The following is a 20,820-nucleotide window of genomic DNA, read 5'->3' as shown; positions in this document are numbered from 1 at the left end:
TGTGAGAAAGTCCAAACTGGAAAGTAAGCAAAGTCATAAACCAATAAAGTTTTGGTGTTTTTTGTTAAAAGTCCTAAACTAAACCTAATCTAATATTCACAAGAAATAAAATGCAATGCAGGAGGAATTGTTAAAAGAATATCTCAAGTATATGGACTCAAACTAAAGACTCTTAAATTCATAGGTGGCGACTTTGACTTCTTCGGTTTACTCTAATCGATGTGTGATGGCATTTCCAATTAGCTTCCAGGCGATTTATCTACATTTGTTTCTGGGAATCTGCATGGAACTAGAATAGACATATGTATGATTAACTAACTCTCGTCACCTTAATCAACTAATTTCTTAGATCTAGCAATTAACTCTCGCTCTCATGCTAAACTTAAGATCATGCATTAGACATTGAATTCGTCTGCTAACATCTTCTCTATAGGTAGCTTTCGACTCCTATATCGACTATGTTCTTCTGAAGCTAGGTACGGATGATCTGATACAACACTCTCGTGGCTATGATCAATCCTAGGCTCAGAGAATAGGTCATGAACCTACTCTCATGCTTTATGAACAACTTAGAAGAGATGAGATCCAGAATATGGTCTAGAACAATAGAAATCCTAATCGATATATATATATATATATATATATGCTTGTCGATATCTTCAAACAACTTGACTCTGTGGGACTAATCTACATGATGCAATAAATGATGAAAGACATAGAAGAATGCAAAAGCATGAAATCATGTGAGCCAACCATCACAACAGCGCCCACAGCAGTTGCCATACCACAATCCTAACGGCCAGCATCAGCCTCGACCTTACCTTGGTAAGTGTCAGCTTTGTAGCATCCAAGGACACAGTGAACGTCGCTGTCCACAGCTCCAGTCGATGGCATCTGGTGCTGTTTCCGCCATTCTGTTTACTTCCTGGCAACCCAAAGACAAGTTTGTATCCTCCACACCATTCAAAGCAAACAATTGGCTCGTCGACAATGGCGCAACACATCATATCACCAACGATCTCAATAACCTCTCATTTCACCAACCATACTCAGGTGGAGATGATGTGATCATTGGTGATGGATCCTTGCTCTCACATACGGGTTCAACTTTTCTGTCCTCTCTCTCTAAAAACCTTGCTCTCAACAAAGTGCTTTATGTTTTAAATATCTACAAAAACTTGATCTCAGTGTATCGCTTATGCAACACTAATAGAGTTTAAGTGGAATTTTTTCCTGCCCACTTTCAGGTGAAGGACCTCAGCATGGGAGTGCCTCTTCTTCAAGGAAGAACAAGGGATGATCTCTATGAATGGCTGGTTACAGAAAAAACAATGGTGTTACTCGCTTATGTGCATCCAAAGACGTCATTGGCTTCGTGGCATTCTCGACTAGGCCATCTCTCACCACCAAACTTACACTCTATTCTTTCAAAATTTTCTCACATGATTCCAATTTGTCACAAAAAGATTTGTTTTGCTCCAACTCCCATATCAATAAAAGCCACGAACTTTCTTTTGCTCAAACTTCCATGGTTTCAGATCGACCCTTGGCCTATCTATTTAGTGATGTTTTGACGTCTCCAATCCTCAATACTGAAAATTTCAAATAATACCTCATTTTTGTAGACCATTTCACTTGATACACTTGATTCTACCCACTAAAACAAAAATCTCAGGTCAAAGAAACATATATCCACTTTAAAACTCTAGTTGAGAATCATTTCCACACAAAAAATGGTACCTTGAACACCGATAATGGTGGGGAGTACGTTGCACTACGAAGCTTCCTTGTTCAACATGGAGTGTCCCATCTCACGACACCACCCTATGTACCCGAGCACAATGGAATCTCAGAATGCAAGCACCGGCTCATAGTTGAAATGGGTCTCACTCTCTTGTCGACAGCATCTCTTCCCAAAGAGCATTGGCCTTCAGCTTTTCAAACAGCATTCTACCTCATCAATAGAATCCCAACTCCGGTACTTGCGCATAAATCCTCGTATCAAAAGCTCTGTGGTGTTCCTCCAAACTATGAGAAGCTGCGGATTTACGGCTGCCTCTGCTTCCCGTGGTTAAGGCCGTACACCAAACACAAACTGGATGACCGATCAAAGCCTTGTGTATTCATCGTCTATTCACTTACTCAAAGTGCGTACTTTTGTTCTCGACAAAAGCACAGGCCGGGTATATAATTCACGTCATGTGAAATTTGACGAGAGTCAATTCCCATTCAGTGGCTCGCCGTCATCACCATTGCAGATTTTAGCTCTCCCAGAAACTGCTTCGACACCAGTAATTACACCAGTTCAGCATTCATTCACTTCTCCTGTTCTACCTCAGATGCCCCCAAGATCAAGTCCTCACCGGTCTGCCTCACTTCAGCCGACGACAACACAACCATCGCAAAATTCAGCTCCAACATCACTATCGGCACCACCATCGCCGCCTCAGGTATTATCTCTACTACTCCCAGACCCACTGGCCAAACCAAAAATAAGCCTATTATACACAATACAACCTCCACCACCAAAAGGTCCACTGACCCAGAGCAAGCCCATATAACCATCAATACTACCACTACCAGACCTTCTACAATTTCACAAGTCGTCGAACACAATCCACAACCTTCAACCGGCAACAGAAATCCACCACCAAATCCTATAACCACCTTAGAATCCCACCCAATACCACCTTGACTACTCGTTCCAAAAATAATATCACCAAAAGAAAACAAAAACACAGCTCAACTGTTGCACTTGCCAAACACATCGAACCAGAACCATCTTCTTATACTCAAGCTATGAAGGATGAGAAATGGCGTCATTCTATGTCTGTTGAGTATAACAATCATGTCCAAGAACACACTTGGGATCTGGTACCACCAGCCCCACATCAGAACGTAATTTGCTGCAAATGGATATACAAGACGAAATATCTGGCCACGGGTACCTTTGACAAGTACAAAACGAGACTGGTTGCTAAAGGATATTATCAGGAGTATGGACTCGACTACAAAGAAACTTTTAGCCCAGCCATCAAATCCACTTCAATCAGATTGGTTCTGGGTCATGCTGGCAGCCACTCTTGGCGTCTTTGACAACTTGATTTTAATCATGCTTTTCTTCAGGGAACGCTAACAGAGGAAGTCTACATGTCGCAGCCTCTAGGATTTGTCGATGCAGATCACCCACACCATGTGTGCCGCCTAAACAAAGCCATATATAGCCTCAAACAAGTCCCGAGAGCCTGTATTTGGAGCTCAAAAATTATTTGCTTGGTTCAGGTTCTGAAAACAGCTTGTCGGACGCCCGTCGCTGCTGGGCCGTCGTTTCCCGTCTGCACTACCGGAGCCGAAGACTGACCGCCCTGCGTCTGCTGGTCCGATGGTCCAGTACCGGAAGTACCACCGGTCTCAAAAACCCTTCGTGCTCGCTGTTGCCTCGCTCGGATTGCGGTGGCCAACTGCGGAACCGCTTCCGCAACGATGTCGAAGAGATCATGTATCTCGGTGAGCTCCTGCTTCTGGGCCACTTGCTCATGCCTGAGAGTGGTGATCTCAGCATTGGCCGTAGCAAGCTCCTGGCGAAGCTGACTCGGATCCTCCTGCGTGCGGAATCCGGAAGCCGAGGCAGCAGGACAGTCTCTAATAGAGCCCATCCCTAAGGTTTGGCCCTTCTTCTTCGGAGCAACCTACAAATGGAAAATAAAAACGTTAATTATTTATTAAGTAATAAATATAATAAATTTTAAAAAAATTGAAATAGATCATACCTCTTCGAAAATCTGGTCTTGCTCAGCGACGGTCAACGGTAGTTGGATAGTACCGTCAGGTGTGGCCTGGGTCTCCCGCTCGGCGATCCGCTGCATAGCGGCATTGTAGATCTCCTCGGACCGAGCGTCGACAAAGCTCCCGTCCCTCTTCCGGTGAGTGGTCTCGAAGAGCTTCGTCATTGGAGGTAGTTCTCCTCCGTTCTCCTCGGCCTACGAATTAGTAAACATTAGTCAAAAATATTTAATAAATTATAGCAATAAATAAAATTAAAATAAAATAATAATTACTTACCATCATGAGACGTCTTCCCGCAAAAGATATTTGGCCAAAAGTGTGCGGGGTCACTAACTTCTCACCAGTCACCGGATCGACCCGGTTTCGGACGGTCGAACACTTAGCAGCGGTGGTTTGGGCATGCGGGTCCAGCCAGTACGCCTTCAACCCGTTCCAACAGGTAGTGGACATGGAGCTCGGCTTTGCGTCGTCGCCGTCGGTCTCCCATTTCCGCTTCCAATCGGAAACGGTGTTGACTAGGCGTTTCTGCGCCTTCAGCCGGAAAGCTTCGCGGACCGTCTCGTTGATCCCGATGTCCCAGTTCCACCGTTGCTGCAAAAGAAAACAAAAAATTAGATAAATAATATAAAAGTAAGATTAATTGAATTTTACTACAATTTAAAATGATATAAATAATATTTAAAAAATATTACCGCAAAACACTTGTACCAGGTGTCGAACGTCTCTTGCGACACCTTGCTCCAATTGTAGTGCGGCTCCACGAAATGACTCTTAATTGTGTCGGAAACGCTCCGACCGACACAATTATCCAAACTAAACCTATGAAACAAAAAAAAACTTATTACATTAATATTTAAGTAAATTAAACCATTAATTTAAAAAAACATAAAAAACTAAAAAGTTTACTTACCAATAAGAGCCTGGTTCCGCTTTTCCGAGAACCAGACGTCGTAAAGCCCCCCGTCCCGGTAGGGCTAGTAAATCCTCAACCGTAAACTGGGCATACGGATGAGGAGGGGCGGGTACCGGTTCGGCAGCCGGCGGTGGAGGTGGTGGTGGAGGCGATGGTGGAGGCGGTGGTGGAGACGGCTCCGCGGTATTCGGAACCTGGGAGGCTCCGGAAGATGAAGGGACATCGGTCCCGGTGTTTCCCGAGGCAGACGCCCGGGAAGAGTGTCCGTCCGCCATGAAATTGATGTAATGCGTCCTCCGTCGAGTCATCGTCTGCAAAACCGATAAAATTTTATTTTTCAAGTTAATTACAATTAATTTTTAATTACGATCCTAAATCTAAGAAATTCCGATCCTAAATCTAACAAATTCCGAGCCTAAACTAATTCCCGACCTAAACCGTTTGAATTTCTAAACTATTTAATAATAAAATAATTTAAAGTAATTAAAAAAAAATAATTACCTTTTTTTGCGTCAAAAAGAGGAGGAATGCAAGAGAGGAGGAAGGAGAGATAAGCGACGAAATGAGGAAGGGGTGAGGTCCTATATATAGAATTTATATTCGTCGTAAATTCGACGTAACGATTACGACGAATTTACGACGGATTCGTCGTAAATTCGTCGTAAAGGTCCCACCGTATAACAAAGCGAATAAGACAAACACACGTGGCTGTATCTGGGCTTTACGACGATTTTACGATGATCCGTGTTATTCGTCGTAAAATCGTCGTAACATTACGACGATTTTACGACGAATCGTATAAATCATAAAAATTAAGACGGCTGTGTATCCACAAATCGTCGTAAAATTAAGACGGCTGAGATGGTCGTCGGTTCACCAGGTGTGGTGAATAGGGTTCATCTCGGTGGTCTGGAGTTCGCGAGTCTCCAAAGTGGTGCTTCGGATGACTTGGCTGAACCAGATGATCAGAATCACGCCTGAATGGTGATTCACATGCGCAGGGAGCTTCACACAGGTTGCAAAACCTTTGCTCGGGATTAGAGTTTCTTCTGGGATGATCCATGCTTTAAGGATTCTGAAACTAGGGCAAGCAGAAGAAAAATAAGCAGAAAAAAAGAAAAAAGTTAGGGTGTTTATGAGTTTGGTTTACTTCCTATGGTGTTTTGGCAGAAACTTGATATATATAGTCTTCTGCGGCTTCAACCTTCTTGGTTTAGACCTCCAGCACCTAAAATCTTCTCTGGCAACAGCGCCAAAAACTTTGATGGGTCTCATGGTCGCAGTTCTTTTGCAAGCCCATTGGTCCAGAGTTTTAAATTTATAAAACTCTAAAGTCTGAAAGTGCACAGATGTACGTTGTAGGACTTAAGATGTTGATCTACAGGGAAGATGTCTAGGAAACACCAAACTAGGATAGTAAGCAAAGTCAGAAACTCATGGGGGTTTGGAGTTTTTGGTTATGGATCCTAAACTAAACCTATCTAATATTTACGGGAAATAAAATGCAATGCAAATGAGTTTCTAAAAGAATATCTCAAGGGTGTTCGACTCAAACTATAGAATCTAGACTCATAGTGGGCAATTTAAACTTCTCCGGTTTACTCTAATCGATATCAAAGCATTTCCAATTAGTTTCCGGGCGAGTTATCCTTATCTATCTTCTGGGATCTGCATGGAACTGGAATAGACATGTGTATGATTAACCAACTCTCGCCATCTAAATTAACTAATCACTTAAATCTGACAATTAACTCTCGTTCTCATGCCAGGAATAAGATCATACATTAACTATTGAATTTGTTTGCTCACATCTTCTCTACATGTAGCTCTCAACTCCTGTAGCGACTATGTTCTTCTGAAGCAAGGTATGGATGATATGATACAGCATCTCGTCGCTCTGATCAATCTTAGGCTCAGAGAATTGGTCATGAATCTACTCTCATGCAGTATCAACAACTTAGAAGAGATGAGATCCAGAATATGGTTTAGAAGCTTAGAAATCCTAATCGAACATGTATCCCTATCGATGACTCTTTAGAAAGTTGACTCTCTGGGACAAATCTACATGATGCAAGGAATGATAAAAGACATGAAAGAATGCATACGATGAAACAGAAAAGCTAATTAGATAAACAGGAGATAGAACAATATCCAGGGAAAAATCCCCTTCTCCATCGCCTAACCCTAAAAAAACAGAGTTTGGTGGATCAAAAACTCATTACAAGGGCACACACCAGTTTAGGGCTGCGAAAAAATGTATTTATAGATCCTAAGGTCTTACAGGTCTCATTTAAGGTTTCTCAGAAGAGAAATGAGGCTTTGATGTTGGGCCCTGCGGTTCGGCATTAGGTCCACCAGGGGTGAGAGTCTTCCCGGGCAGGTAAAATGCTTGTTTGCCGCGGGTGAGAGTTTTCCGGAACTGGTTAATTAGGTCAACTTGTTCTCCATGTATCTTTTGATTGCACCGTTGGATATTCCTAATGTTAAGTGCCATGGAAAGCTGGTTGTCTCCTCTTGGATGTCTCCAAATTTGAGCTCGATCAGACGGTTAGAAAATCTTCATTTGAGGTTGAACTTCTGACGGTCTGACTCTGAGCTGAAAATGTGGATTTCTTCCATTTTGTCATCTTTTTCCCTAAGTTTAGTGAAAAGAGTCTTGAAACTACAAATATAGAGAAATCATAATAAAAGTTCCTAAAACTGATTAAAATCTTTGAAAAATCATTTGAAATCAATGATAAAAATTGGTACAAATATAGTGTTATCAGACACAACACCAATGCTGTCTCCTGTGTATTAAGCTCTCTTGCAGACAGATTCTCGATTAAATATTTAGGTGATGTCAACTATTTTCTGGGAATCAAAGTAACGAGATCACCAGATGGGCTTCGTCTTATGCAGAGAAAATACATTCTGGATCTCCTGGCGAAGACCAATATGCTTGAGGCGTAGCCTCAACACTTGAAGCATCTTTGAAACTCACTCTCAGTGCAAGAACAGCCCTTGAAGATGCATCAGAATATCGAATGGTCGTGGAAAGTCTCCAATATCTAGCATTCACGCGGCCTGACATTTCTTTTGCAGTCAACAGACTCTCCCTGTTTATGCACATGCCAACATCGGACCATTGGCAAGCTGTAAAACGTGTTCTACGCTACCTGGCTGGATTTTTCTTCCAAAAACGAACACTCTCTCCTTACATAGTTTTTCTGATGCGGATTGGACAGGAGACTTGGATAATTTTGTCTCTAGCAACGCATACATTATCTACCTAAGAAAACAAAAAGGAGTCGCCAGATCCTCCACCGAAGCAGAATACAGAGCCATCACCAATACAGCACAAGAAATCCGCTGGATCTGCAATCTCTTATCTGAACTCCAGATCAAACTCGCAGGAGCACTGGTGGTATACTGTGATAACATTGGTGCTACATATTTGAGTGCCAATCCAGTTTTTCATTCAAGGATGAAACATATTGTCTTGGACTACCATTTTTTTCGCAATCAAATTCAATCTGGGTGTCTTTGAGTGTCACATGTATCGACTAAGGATCAACTGGTCGACGCATTAACGAGATCCAGTTTTCACATTGCAAGGTCCAAGATTGGAGTCACAGAAATCTCTCCATCTTGAGGGGGTGTGTAAAAGATATAAGTTATACATACAAAGGACTACTTCCATAATTAGATTAACCTAGTTACTCCCCTATATCTCTAAATAATCGTGTGTAATCTTTTTTAATAAACATCAGTCACATTCTAAACCTATATATATATATATATATATATATTAATTATGTAATTAAATATATCTAAAATATATATGACTAAACTCAAAGGGCCTCCAGCTAGTCACATCATTTATCTCATTGCAAACACACTCGGTTCTCTGCGAGAAACCACCCAAAGGCAATTGAAGGCTAAAAGCAAGAAAAAGCTCTTGTGGAGTTGCTCAACAAAAGGTTGTCTGTTACTCATGAACAAATAACTACATTACAGGACATGATGCGGAAGATCTTGATCGGGTTGTTGTACACCGATATAAAAAGTCTACCCAGATATTAGGATGTCATGCATTCAGTCTCTAGGCATTTGGATGTCGTCTTATCCTTGTCTTTTCTTGCAAGATCGGTACTTGAAGTATCTTGGATGGATGCGTAGTGAAAATCTGCTGGAGTGGGGAAAGCTTCTCTCATGGCATTGCGAAAACTTTATGAGAATGATGAAAATGTCCCCACTCTTGGTCATTATTATTCTCCGGTCGAATAATCGAGATGGCTTATGATGTTGATATCCCTGTAGCTGTATGTGCTATATAGATGGCTTATAAAGCAGCTGCTAAGACACCAGTACCTGATGATCATGACCTAGAACATTTGTACGAGTTAACCTCAAGAAATCAGACGTGCAATTGCTAATGCTATAGGAGGGTTAGTGCATGACCACTCGAACGCAAGAAAGTTTGTGATGATTCATTCTCTGAGATCCATATCTTGAGAATGTTAAAAATATTACGGGACTACTCCAACGATCCATTTTTAAGCGTTTATGTGATTGATGATGTTTGGGAGTGCATGAAGGCCATGAAGGACTGGAACTGTATCAACACTATGCTTTTGGATCAGTATTATCGGACTGGGTCTATGAATGACTAGGATTCAACAAACTTGATCAGACTTCTGTTTGCCTCGGTCAATAAGGCGATCAGTGAGAAGATTATCTCTTCAACGGATAATGGAAAGAAGCTGATGTATCAGAGCAAAGCTCAACGAGAAATGTTTGATAACAATAAGATAGACATAACGGGTGCGATGATGAAGGATTATCCACAGCTTCTGAGTAACATGGTTGAGAAAGCGAATGTGTCATCTTTAGTCGAGATTATTTTGTTTATAAAACTTGAGCTCTATCTTCTTAAACAATGGATTGTTATGACGAGGCTTTTATTGTTTTGGGATTTCTCACCGACGACAAGGAAGGTGCAGCTGTGAGAAGCAGGGGACGGCCAAGAAAACGTCCTGAAACAGAGCGAAAGAGACTGTTTGATGAGCAAAGCGGAAGTGGCGAGGAGGAATCTATCAGTAGCGGCTCGGACAAAGACGATAAGGGAGATTATGTAGACGATGACGCTCCTCTTATCGAGACAATCAGATCGGCTGCAAGAAAGAGAGAGCAAAGAAGGGAACGAGCAGATAACAGAGAACGGCCCTAGGGACGTTGACCTTGAGAATTTTACGGATTTTATACTATAATGCTTATCTGAACCATATCATTATATCTACACTATCTTCAGTAAAAAAAATTCTCGACAGAATTTCGAATTCTTCTGTTTAATTAGTTTTTGAGCAGAAGTTACATATTCAGCATGGGAAAAAAGGGCTAAATCTGAACAGGTCGTTATTATATGCATATAATTTCATCTGACTAGTAGAATGTAGAATGTAGGAATCATAATTACAGACATTTTGTCAGGAACCAAGAAACTAGAGAATTTAGAACATTAAAATCGATCAGACGATGATGCATGGATCAGTAAGTAAAAGAGATTTGGTCCTCTCAAGGGATCAATTCACCTCTAACAACCCAAAGAGCCACAAAGGTGGAAAGGGGTAGACTCATCCCTTGAATTTACTCAACTAACTACACAAATGTAACCACATGAATTGAAAAATCAAACAGCTACATACTATCAAAGGTGTTACAAGCAGGGAATAAGAAAACCACATAGATCGAAAGAGTTGTTTTACCAGTAACTAGCATGCATTGCAGGTGAAGCAACCACTAAGTGAGGCCATTTTCTTCTTCCCATTTCTTCTGAAAGATAATAAAGCCTTGCCTCGGGGTGCACTTGAAACCCGATCGTCTAAAACCGACCTCCTCATCTCTTCTGCTTTCTTCTCTGCTGTTTTCACTTTCCTCATTATTTTTTCCATGGACGAAGATCTTTTCTTTTCCAACTTCATCTGCAAAAAAAAATATTTCTTGACAATGTGAGTGATACTATTCATTATTTCTTAGAAGCTATTGATACCAAAATACCAATTGCAATTATTTTTATGCTTCAGGAAGAAAAAAAGTACAGAAACAGGATGAGAGGAAAGAACCTCTAGCTTTCGTATTTCTGCCTCGGCCTTAGCTTTCTGCAGATTTTCCCAAGATATGATTCTGGCTTCCTCGGTCTTTGCCCTACAGAAATATGAAACTTTCAATCACAACTCCAAATCTAGTTCACTCCATATCAGTGAAGTGGTTTCAACGTAGAAGTAGAACATACCATGTCAAACCTTGAGGATCCCTAGCTTGTCCATGTAAGTGGTCTCGCATTTTTGAGCTATCTCCATGGTATAGAGCTTTGTGCCTCTTTGACCAGCGAGTTACAGTTACCTTCTCATCAACCTGTAAGTCCTTGACTTCTGCTCGGTTGGAACGACCATTCAGTATTTCCACAATACTGAGTGCTGATGGAGAGGAAGGAGAGAACGAACACTGTCTCTCAGGAGATAACCGGATGCTTCCCTCTGGACTCATCTGTGTCGCCATATCCCTTCTTGAGACAGCTCGAGCATCAGTCGCAGCATCCTTAATACTCTCATGTATGTCATCTGTACATATAGATACCAAATCCTATATGTATGAGTCCTCTGTACACTCACGAAACAGGTAAAAGAGAGTGACAAGACACAGAAACTTAGTTTATACAGAGTTGATCTGTCTATACCTTGTGATAACGAGGGTACAAGAGTTTCAGAGCAGCCATGCATGCTAACTGATCTAGCCATACAATGATCGGTTCTTTGAGCGGAACCTCTAGAACTACCATTTTCTGGCAACACACCAGCTGATGAAAACGGAGAGCTAGCTGATAAGCAGCTCATGTTACCACCGTGAACCATAGGAACAGCAGGAGAAAACAACGAATAATAAGCGACTCCAGGAGGCCCCAATGGGCCGCTCTTTGCTTTAGGCCGCCTTTCATGTGATGCTCCAAATGAAGTCCGAGCAGCTCCTTCTCTAGCAAGAGGACTAAGTATCCATCTCTCTGCATCTTCCCACTTAGAAGGAACCGTTCTTCCATTATATAAAGGTAAGAAACCAGCATTGGGTGGGCTTCTTCCACCGTTTGAACGTAAGGCTACACGCTCTGAGCTCCAACCTTTTTGCATACTATGCAGATAAGTCGGAGTTCCAGGACTAGGAAACACGCTGGATTTATTAGTTGAAACTGAAGCTCTCTTAACGGTTACTACTCGCGGAGATGAAGAGGTTACATTACTTAGATCCAGTGAAGCAGTTCTTTGGTAGTCTAGCTTCTTTGCTAAAGCTTCAGATCTTGATTTTCTTTCCTGGCATTCTATATAAAGAGTTAAGATTAGAACGCAAAAGTTAGGAAAAGAGATTCAAACTTTATTTCAATAAGTAGCTCTCACCTCGTAGAGCTATAGAGAAAGAGCTCCTAGCTGAATCAAGATTCTGGATTTCATCTTCTTTATTAACCTCAAACTCTTCTTTCCAAGCGGCTTTTTCAGTTGAAAAACAAGAGAAAAGTAAATAAGAAAAAGTTCCAAATGTATAATTGAATCTCTTTTTGGACTGTTTTTGTCGCTTTTCTTGCAACATTTATCAATTTACCTTTCACTTTATTTGATTTTCTAGAGTTGCGACTTTGCTTCCACCCTGTTCCACGCTTGTCTTGATCTTGATCTCGCTCCTGTCATCTCAAATCATTACCAAAAATAATTACTCGGAATTCAAAAAAAAAAAGCAAGATCTAGTAATTTTACAAGGAATGTCTATTTCTTAGAAACATTCAGAGTTGTGTTTATGAAAAAATTTCCATCACTACTCGCAAATTTGTTTATTGGCATTTAACATGAATCTATACTGTTCAGTAACAATTGAGAAGACAGAAAAATTTGACATAATGAATGATGAACAGTGGAAATAGACGAATTAAGAAAAACAAAAGTTGCATGATTTTTCGGAAGTTTGACTCAGTCAAATCATAATGTCGTTGAGAACTCAGATTCAGATTTTACACTCCAAAGTCCCCCAAAAAAAAAAAATCTAGCATGAGCTCGACAATGTGGAAGTACCAGTGAAGGAGCAGAGACGAGAGAGTCGCGGTCGTGAGCGTCGGAGGTGGAAGAGCAGCGATCAACGCTAACGGAGGCGGAGGAAAAGAGGCTGAGATTTGATTCCGGTGTGAAGATCAAAGAGTCGGGGCTGAAGTCTCGCCGATATCCTCCTTTACACGCCGCAGATCTCAACGGTCGTTGGATCTCCGACGGCATTTGAATCCTATGAAGTGCTTGCACCAGTTCTCTGAGCTCTTAGCTAGAGAGAGAGAGAAGAGAAGAGAGAGAAGGCTCGTGGGAATCTGGTTTCGTGACTCATATAGACTCTGCAAGAAAAGTTTGATAATAATGTGTGTCTTTGACTTTTTGAGCGAAAAATGACGAATTTTATTACACTATTCTTTTTACGCTAATTTTCATCTATCTTTTGGAGCGTAGTTGATGCGATTTTAATGAATTAAAGTGTTGTTTGGTGTTTTTTTCCCAACGATTATTTACTTTTATATAAGAAATTGAAAATAAACTATGATAATAAGAAATGATAGTGTAGAAAATTTTGTCATACGAAAGGGTACAAACAATCTGTTTCAAGCTGCTCAAGATCTTAACCGAGAAGGTAGTGTCCATAATGGCTAGATTCTGGTGGAGAAATGATGTACCGGAAACTACAATTTAGCAACTCATGAATGAAAAAAAGAAACCAAGACTTATGAAGATGTCAAGAAGTTTGGAAAACTAGAGAGTATTTAAAAACTCATTCTAGAGAGAATTCTAGAGAGAGGTTTTATTAGAAATTCTGAGATGATTTTTTTACAAGGAGGTGCACACATATTTATAGGTGGGAGATAGTGCGCGCTGACATAAGCGCTTACATCATTCTCTTGCGATTACATCATCGCTTACATCACACTTAAATTATTATTTATTTTACATGGTTTTAAGCACACTCATAATTAAACATAATTAAGTACCTTTAAAATAAGTACTTTAGTGGTCGATCTCGAACTCGATGATATGTTTGTCGCAGCATCCATAGTATTCTCCTGGGCAGTCATAACCTGGTGTAGGCTCTTCGTAGTCAGTCTGTGACTCTTCATTGATTTCAATGTTGAACATTTTTCCAATTTCATCGATATTCATCGCGTCATCCGGTAGCTGAGCGTCCTGGAAATATTCTGGTGGACAGTCTTGGGACAGCGGTTCCTTTTCTTTCTTGATCTCCTTAGTAACTGGTATGTCTTCTATAATTCGTTTAGACATGGAAAACATAACGTCTTCGTCTAGACTCATCTGGTAATCGATCGGATAGTACGACCAATTTGGAATGAAAGGAACTGGGAAGGTCTGGCATTGTTGAGGCGGAATGCATGTGTTTGAAAGTCTTCGTAGGCTTTAACGTCGGTGAGGTTGAAATCTGGACGAACTCCTCTCTGATAGTCATTGTGATGGATAAGAGTGGGTAATGTATGAATTTTGCTGGATTTGGGGTTGATCTGAACAGGACGATGGAAGAAGTAGATCGTGTGAGGATTGAAGAACGGATTGAGACCTCATTGTCTCTTTAGTTTCTTGAATGGTAGGCCTGTTGCTTTTGCTGATTTTCTTAGTTTTCCGCTCCAAACAATCAGTGGTGCGAACCATGCCAAGAATGTGGAGAAACAATCTCTTCGGTTTTGTACAGCGTTGACGTACTGGTAAAGCCATTTGATATCAAAGGTGATTCCGATGGTGTAGACTGAGCAGAGGTACCAGAGGAAACACAGAACTTCTTCCGGCATTGCTGTATTCTCGATTCTATAGAGATGTGCGAACGGGTGATCAGGGTGAATACCCATTGGTGCAATGAAGTGGCCGTAGATTCCGTATTTGGACAGGATGATGGACTGGTATTTGAAAATCCTGTGTTGAAGATGCTCATGCAGAGTCCTTTTGTCGACGAGCTGGTGAGCGTCGAGAGGCATGTTTGCGTCGAAGTCATAGTATTGGTTTTCCGAACTCGAGGAAGCTGAGGCGTTTGTCATCATATGAACTTCTTTAGGAGGGTTTCTACTGAGCATGTCAGCAAGAGTGTTCTTCGCACCCTTTAAATAGAAAGATTCGAAGTCGTACTTCGAAAACCATTCGCTCCAGCGCAATAATTGTTGATGTGGGACCATCTTCTGCTTGAATTGTAACATCTTCGGAAAAGAAGACATATCCATTTCGATGCGAAATTTATGTCCTATCAGATGAAACTCGAACTTTTCGATAGCCTTCTTGACCGCTAGGATTTCTTTGAATGTAGAGTGATAATGCATCTCGGAATATTTAAAGCGTCCGCTTTTGTATCCACAGATTTGACGTTTACCATTTATTTCTTCGAATAAAATGGCTCCCCAATATTTGTCACTTGCGTCAGTCTGCAGTATTCGTAGGCCTGTAGAGGGAATCTTTAAAGGTGGTAGCTTCTGTATCTCCTTTTTTAGGCTTTTGACTGCTTCGGTTTGTTTGGTGGCCCACGTGGGTGGATTCTTTGTCAGCATCTTCTGGAGTGGTCTAGTCATTTGCGAAAGTTGCGGAATAAAGTCGCTGATGTAATTAATTACTCCAAGGAATTGTTGGACTTGTCTCCGCGTGAGATTTTCATCGGGAAAATCGAGGAGTGCTGTAGCTAAATGGGCTTGCGGTGTGAATTTTCCTTCTGTGATTTGCATTCCAAGGAAGTCGATGTTGGGCTGGGCTACTATCATCTTTCGGGCCGAGAGCATGATTCCATATTCTTCAACTATGCCTTGAAATTGTCGGAGAGACCGAATGTGATCTTCTTTGCTTGTTGAGAATAACAGAATATCGTCGATGTATATTAAAGCCGTGTGGAGAAGAGGCTTAAATATACGAAGCATCGCTTGCTGAAATAGCGATGGCGCTGTCTTTAATCCGAAGGGTAGAACATTCCATTGGAGATGTCTGTTGGGTAGGCAGAAAGCTGTTTTGTATCTTTCATCAGGATGAACACCAAGTTGCCAGAATCCAGACTTTAAATCAAACTTGGAGAATATGGTGGCTCCTTGTAGGTGTTGAAGGAGTGCCTTCTTGTTTGGTAGAGGAAACTTGACGTCTTGTAGATATTGGTTCAGTGGTTTGTAATCAATTACCAGTCTGAGTTTTCCTCTTGCTTGTTCTGCCCGGTTGTTCACATAGAATGCTTTACATGCCCAAGGTGAATTTGTTGATGAGACAACTCCTTGTTTTACTAGTTGGTCACATTCTTCATTTGCTTGTGTCAATAATGTTGGTGGCATGCCTGCGTGACTTGCTTTTGTCGGAGTGGTATGGACATTCTTCTTGAAAGGTAGAGAGACGAAGAATTCTGAATTCAGCCATAACGGTTTGTCACATTTCTGAAGGAAGTCTGTGTGAGAGTCTGCACATGAGACTATTGCGATCTCTTCTTTGATTTTCTTGAAATCTTGAGTTATGACTCCTTCGACCGTGAATAGACGTGGGATTGTTGTGAAAGTTTTGTAGAAAGCCTTCCATCTCATTCCTCGTGTCTCAATAGATATGTCAAAATTCTTCTTGAAGGTGTGATAGGAATCCCATCCTAATATCAAATCTTTTCCTGGTGCTGAGGATCCAAGCACTTCTGTTGTAATTTGACAGCCTGGGAAAAGTTCGATCGTCACTGGTTTGGACTTGAGTTTGACCGTCAATGAACCCGAGTTTGCTACTCGAAATTCTTGTTGATGTGGTAGCCACATAGAAGTCGGAAGAATTTTAGGGTTCATTATTGTCGTATATGCCCCTGTGTCGATGAATGCAATTGCATGAACTGGCTTCTCCTTTTGTGATGGATCAAAGATCGTAACTGGCAGATGTGGTGTTTGAATTTCTTCTTTTTGCGGCATACGAGTGATTTTAAAACAGCAGTCGTTATTGACTTCTTCTTCTTCTGAGGAGTCGGATGAGTAGTCATAATCCGAGTAGTCACATATGGCATCTTGTTCATCACTATCATAGGATAGTACTGATTCTAGATCGTGGTTGTTGAAATCGAGGTCTGGTGCGATCTTCGAGATTGAGCTGATTAAGTACTGCTTCTTTTTCTTCGACTTGTTTGGGCAGTTTTTTGCGAAGTGGCCTTCTTTGCGACATAGGAAACACTTCGTTGTTTTCTTGAAGCTTCGTTTCTTTCTGAAAAATCGCTTACGTCTGAATTTGTTGAAACGCTTGTGAGACGTTTTTCTGAATCTCCGTGATTTGCTACGATCTTCACACGAACATGTCTTCTTGGATTTTGAACATTTGATGGATAGGTCTGGTCTTGCACAGATCCTGGATAGTTGCTTTGATTTATCCATGAATTCCATCCAAAACTCTTTTTGCTTGCAGAGTTTGTCTAGTGTTCGGAAGACATATTGCTGTATTTGGCCAATGGAAATATCTTCCACTGTCTGGCCTTGATCTCTGATGTATAGCTTTGTTTGTTGACTGAGGTAGTCATCAATCGAAGAGAGATGCACTTGCTTAAGGCTTGGATTGTTGAGACCATTAAGAGCGTACTAACGTCGCGTCTGTCGCTCAAAATGCTTAGCTAGGTCTCTTTTCTTCAATGAGCAGCATTTCGCAGTAAAGAATTCTTCTTGAAGCTGTTCTTTCAAATGTGTGGGTGTACCGATAAATTCTCTATGAATTTCTCCGAGAAGTAGCGGTATTGTCGTTTGATAGACTTGCTGCTGTCTGTATTCACCAAGTGAATTCCACCATTCTTTGAGTGCTCCAGATAGTCGGGCCGTAAACTGCTGAATTACAAGCTCTAAGGGAGACGTGATTGCTTCAGAATTCATCCATGCATGAAATTCATCGAGACGATCATTCCATTTTTCGAAAGGAATGTCATCAAACGTGAAGACCATGACTTTAGAGGCAAATGGTCTTGTTGGTATTTCTTGCTGCCTGGGAGGTCTGTACTCCATATCTTCATCGCTTGAATAGATTTCATGAATATCAGGTTCTCGTTTTGGAGTCGATGTTTCGCCTCTTTCGTCGCCTATGGCAAATTGGTTTGGGAGAGATTCTTCATCCGAAGTTGATTAGGAACTGTTAGAATTAGTCTCCGAATGATGACCGATATTTGCATTTGGAGTTGCAATTTGTTGAGAAGGCTGTGTATGCGGCATCTCCGTGGCTGTTTGAGCAGTAGAAGTCTGTCCAATAGTATCTAACAGACTAGCCATAGAGAATTCAATTATACCAATTTCTTTTCCTACTCTTTTTGAATCTTCCACTGATTCATGGCTTGACGAAGAAGTAAGTGTTGGTCGTTTGGTAGGATTGACCATAAACTCAGAATCCTTCTGTCGTCTTGGTTTTGATTTTGACACCTTTGGCTTGCTAGCTGAGGTCATGCCATATCTTGACGTAAAGGCTTCGTCAGATGATAGGAATCCGGGGGCAGGTGTTCTTGGTCTTTGATTTGTATAGCCGGAGAGAAATCCTGGGGAGTAGGTGCCTTGGTACATAGGCATTCCACCAAAAGGATTGGAATAAGAACTCGCAGGATTCTGATTGTAAATCATACTCTCGAGGCTTCTTTGAAGATCTTTTAGCTGGGCTTTGAGACTGGCTGTCTCTGCTTCTTTATGACGGAATTGTGCTGTATTGACCATCATGTTTTGTGCCATAGCCATCATTTCGTGATGAAGATTGTTAAGCCGGCCATGGATCTCTGTTATTGAGCTCTGAAGGCTAGTTTGCCTTTTGATGTAATTTTCCGTCAGCTGATCAACCTTGTAATTTATTGTTTTGAGGAGTTGATTTTGAGCGATGGCATTCTCAGTTTGCCAGTTGAGGACTTTTTCTCCTTGGCTTAGTTGATCTGGTCCAGAAGAGTTGATTGCTCGAGTGAGTATCTTTGGGCTATGTGCGATGTTGTCCTTGGTAAAGTCGCTTGAAGGAGGGAAGTCTTCGTTGTTGATCATCATGATTTGATTTTCATCTTTCTTTTCCGAATATTGGACTATAAAGTCGTATCGCCCGTTTCCTTCACCGAGAGGACCGACGGTGGGATCTCCTTCTAAATATCTTTTGTAGAGCGGATCCTTCTTCTTTCTTCTCCTTGTGCGAATCTCGTTATCAGATTCTTCACATGCTGAGCAGGAACAGATATCGAAATATTGATGTCCATCTTCATCTTTGAAAGGATATAGTACCGATCCGTTTTGTCCAAAAGAGATTGGTTTAGGATTTTGTTCTTTTGCTGGACTATAGAATTTGCGTTCGTCAATTTGAATAGCAAATTGAGTGAACAGTTGTTTGCGGAATGACGATGATCTTGGTTTTTCAAACTTGATTTCGGTTGTACCATCATTTCGTGAGTGAAAGCTGACTTTGGAGGATTGAATCGGTGTTTGAACCGCTTGGTGCAGCTTCTCGTAGCTGGTGATCCATGATTCTGGTAGTCGGCGGAGCAGCTCTTCGCGAGATATTTGACGAGGGATCTGGATGGAGTTCGGTGCTTGAGATGCTGAAGTGACTTCTAGGTAAAGTGCTTCATCAGAAGAGGGTAGTACAAGATCTAAGGCATGATCTTGGATTCGATAGACTATCTGATGATGAAGGGTCGCGACGACACTTTTCTCTTGCATAGGAGCTCCGGTGAGCTGAAGTTGGACTTTGAGTGTCTTCAGAAGATTTGGATCTTGTAGAGAGACATTAAAGTTTGGAAACAGTGTCACGAATACTGTTCCGGCGTTTAATGTTGTTTGGACTGTTCCGATGCAAGCTTGTTGGTAGGATTTCAGTCTTGAATCGACCAAGGCGATTCTTGCTACAACAGGTAGACCTTTTCGAGCATGTAGGGTCAAACCGATCCGGACTACACCAAAGTGGAGGTGAGTATACCCTTGTTGTTGCCATAACCTAGGAAGGTTCTCCGGTATGTTGAGCGAGATGAATTGTTCTTCTTCGGTTGCTGGGATTTGACAGGATGAGAATTTGCTGGACTGGACATATTCCATGACTTTTCGATTGGAAGATGGCTTGATGAGTTCTCGAACACCTTTAACCGAGAAAGCACTAGGCTTTTTGGCAAAGTATTCATATGGATTAACAAGAGGGAGTGTGGTTTCGGGTAGCTGATCTCCAGGGACGTATTCAATTTCGTAGAGAGAATTGATACTAGATGAGGAAGAACGGCTTTTTGATTTTGGTAAAGTGGAAATTGAAAACGGAGAATCGATGGTTTGAGGATTTGGATTTGAAATTGACATGAGTAAGGGATCGTTTTCCAGAACATTCACAACAATCATTCATAAACAATGATTCATTCAATCATAACATGAGTCGAGATTCTGATACCATATTACATTTAGTCTTCGAATTCTTGAAAAAATTGATTTTTTTTTCTTTTGAAATGAATGTTATTCAACAAAAAATAATTGTTTTTAAATGAAAAACCAAGTTTTTTTGCCGCACATAGAAATTGAGAGTTTCCCAAATATCTCTTTTGTTAGATAGAGGAACAAAGTTATTATATAATGTTCAATGCACTTAACGTAACTACAACACACATAAGATAATTTTAACTCACCAAAAATTATATGATATTGTTAGGTTGGATAATGATATATGTTAATGTAATAATAAAAAAGAATTGATTTTGTAAATGATAACGTTAACGTGGAAACTATACACAATGATCTTGAATGGTAAGAAACAATAAATCATATTTTATTTGAGTGTCCTCCAATTTTTAAAACTTGAGTTATATCATCGTCTTTGGAGGGATTTCTAACATCATCGGTTTTCTTAAATTTTTATTATCTATTTTGGCGAATACCTTGCCTAATTTGGTATATTTGAAGATATTTGATAAAGTTTTTTTTTTTATAATATGTATAGAGCTCTACAAGACATTGTTTAGATTGCGGCAACAACTTTATGGGACTCAGTCACAATATATTGATCAAAATACTCCCAAAAATATTGTTACTCCTATGGTACTTCTGGTTTATGAAGGGTTTAGTGTTATGCAGATAGTTCATGGAACAAGATTGACACTTGAGA

General features: G+C 40.9%; 1 protein-coding gene and 1 pseudogene across 1 annotated transcript; one reads left to right on the top strand and one right to left on the bottom strand.

Moving 5' to 3' along the window:
* LOC112083083 overlaps positions 1-9,690 on the top strand; it is a 47,678-nt pseudogene extending 37,988 nt beyond the window's left edge.
* A 482-nt stretch (positions 9,691-10,172) lies between these two features.
* LOC18010799 lies at positions 10,173-13,434 on the bottom strand. The gene is made up of 7 exons (XM_024150393.1): positions 12,793-13,434; positions 12,329-12,407; positions 12,127-12,216; positions 11,418-12,050; positions 10,974-11,301; positions 10,804-10,885; positions 10,173-10,662 (listed from the first exon to the last, which is right to left on the bottom strand). The coding sequence occupies exons 1-7, from the start codon at positions 12,988-12,990 to the stop codon at positions 10,453-10,455; spliced, it is 1,620 nt and encodes a 539-aa protein (XP_024006161.1). The 5' UTR covers positions 12,991-13,434; the 3' UTR covers positions 10,173-10,452.
* Between the last annotated feature and the right edge of the window lie 7,386 nt (positions 13,435-20,820).

Source organism: Eutrema salsugineum, unplaced genomic scaffold (assembly GCF_000478725.1).
Source record: "Eutrema salsugineum unplaced genomic scaffold, Eutsalg1_0 scaffold_7, whole genome shotgun sequence".
NCBI lineage: Eukaryota > Viridiplantae > Streptophyta > Magnoliopsida > Brassicales > Brassicaceae > Eutrema > Eutrema salsugineum.
Note: the sequence above shows the minus strand (reverse complement) of the source record. Positions and strands in the feature narration are given on the sequence as shown.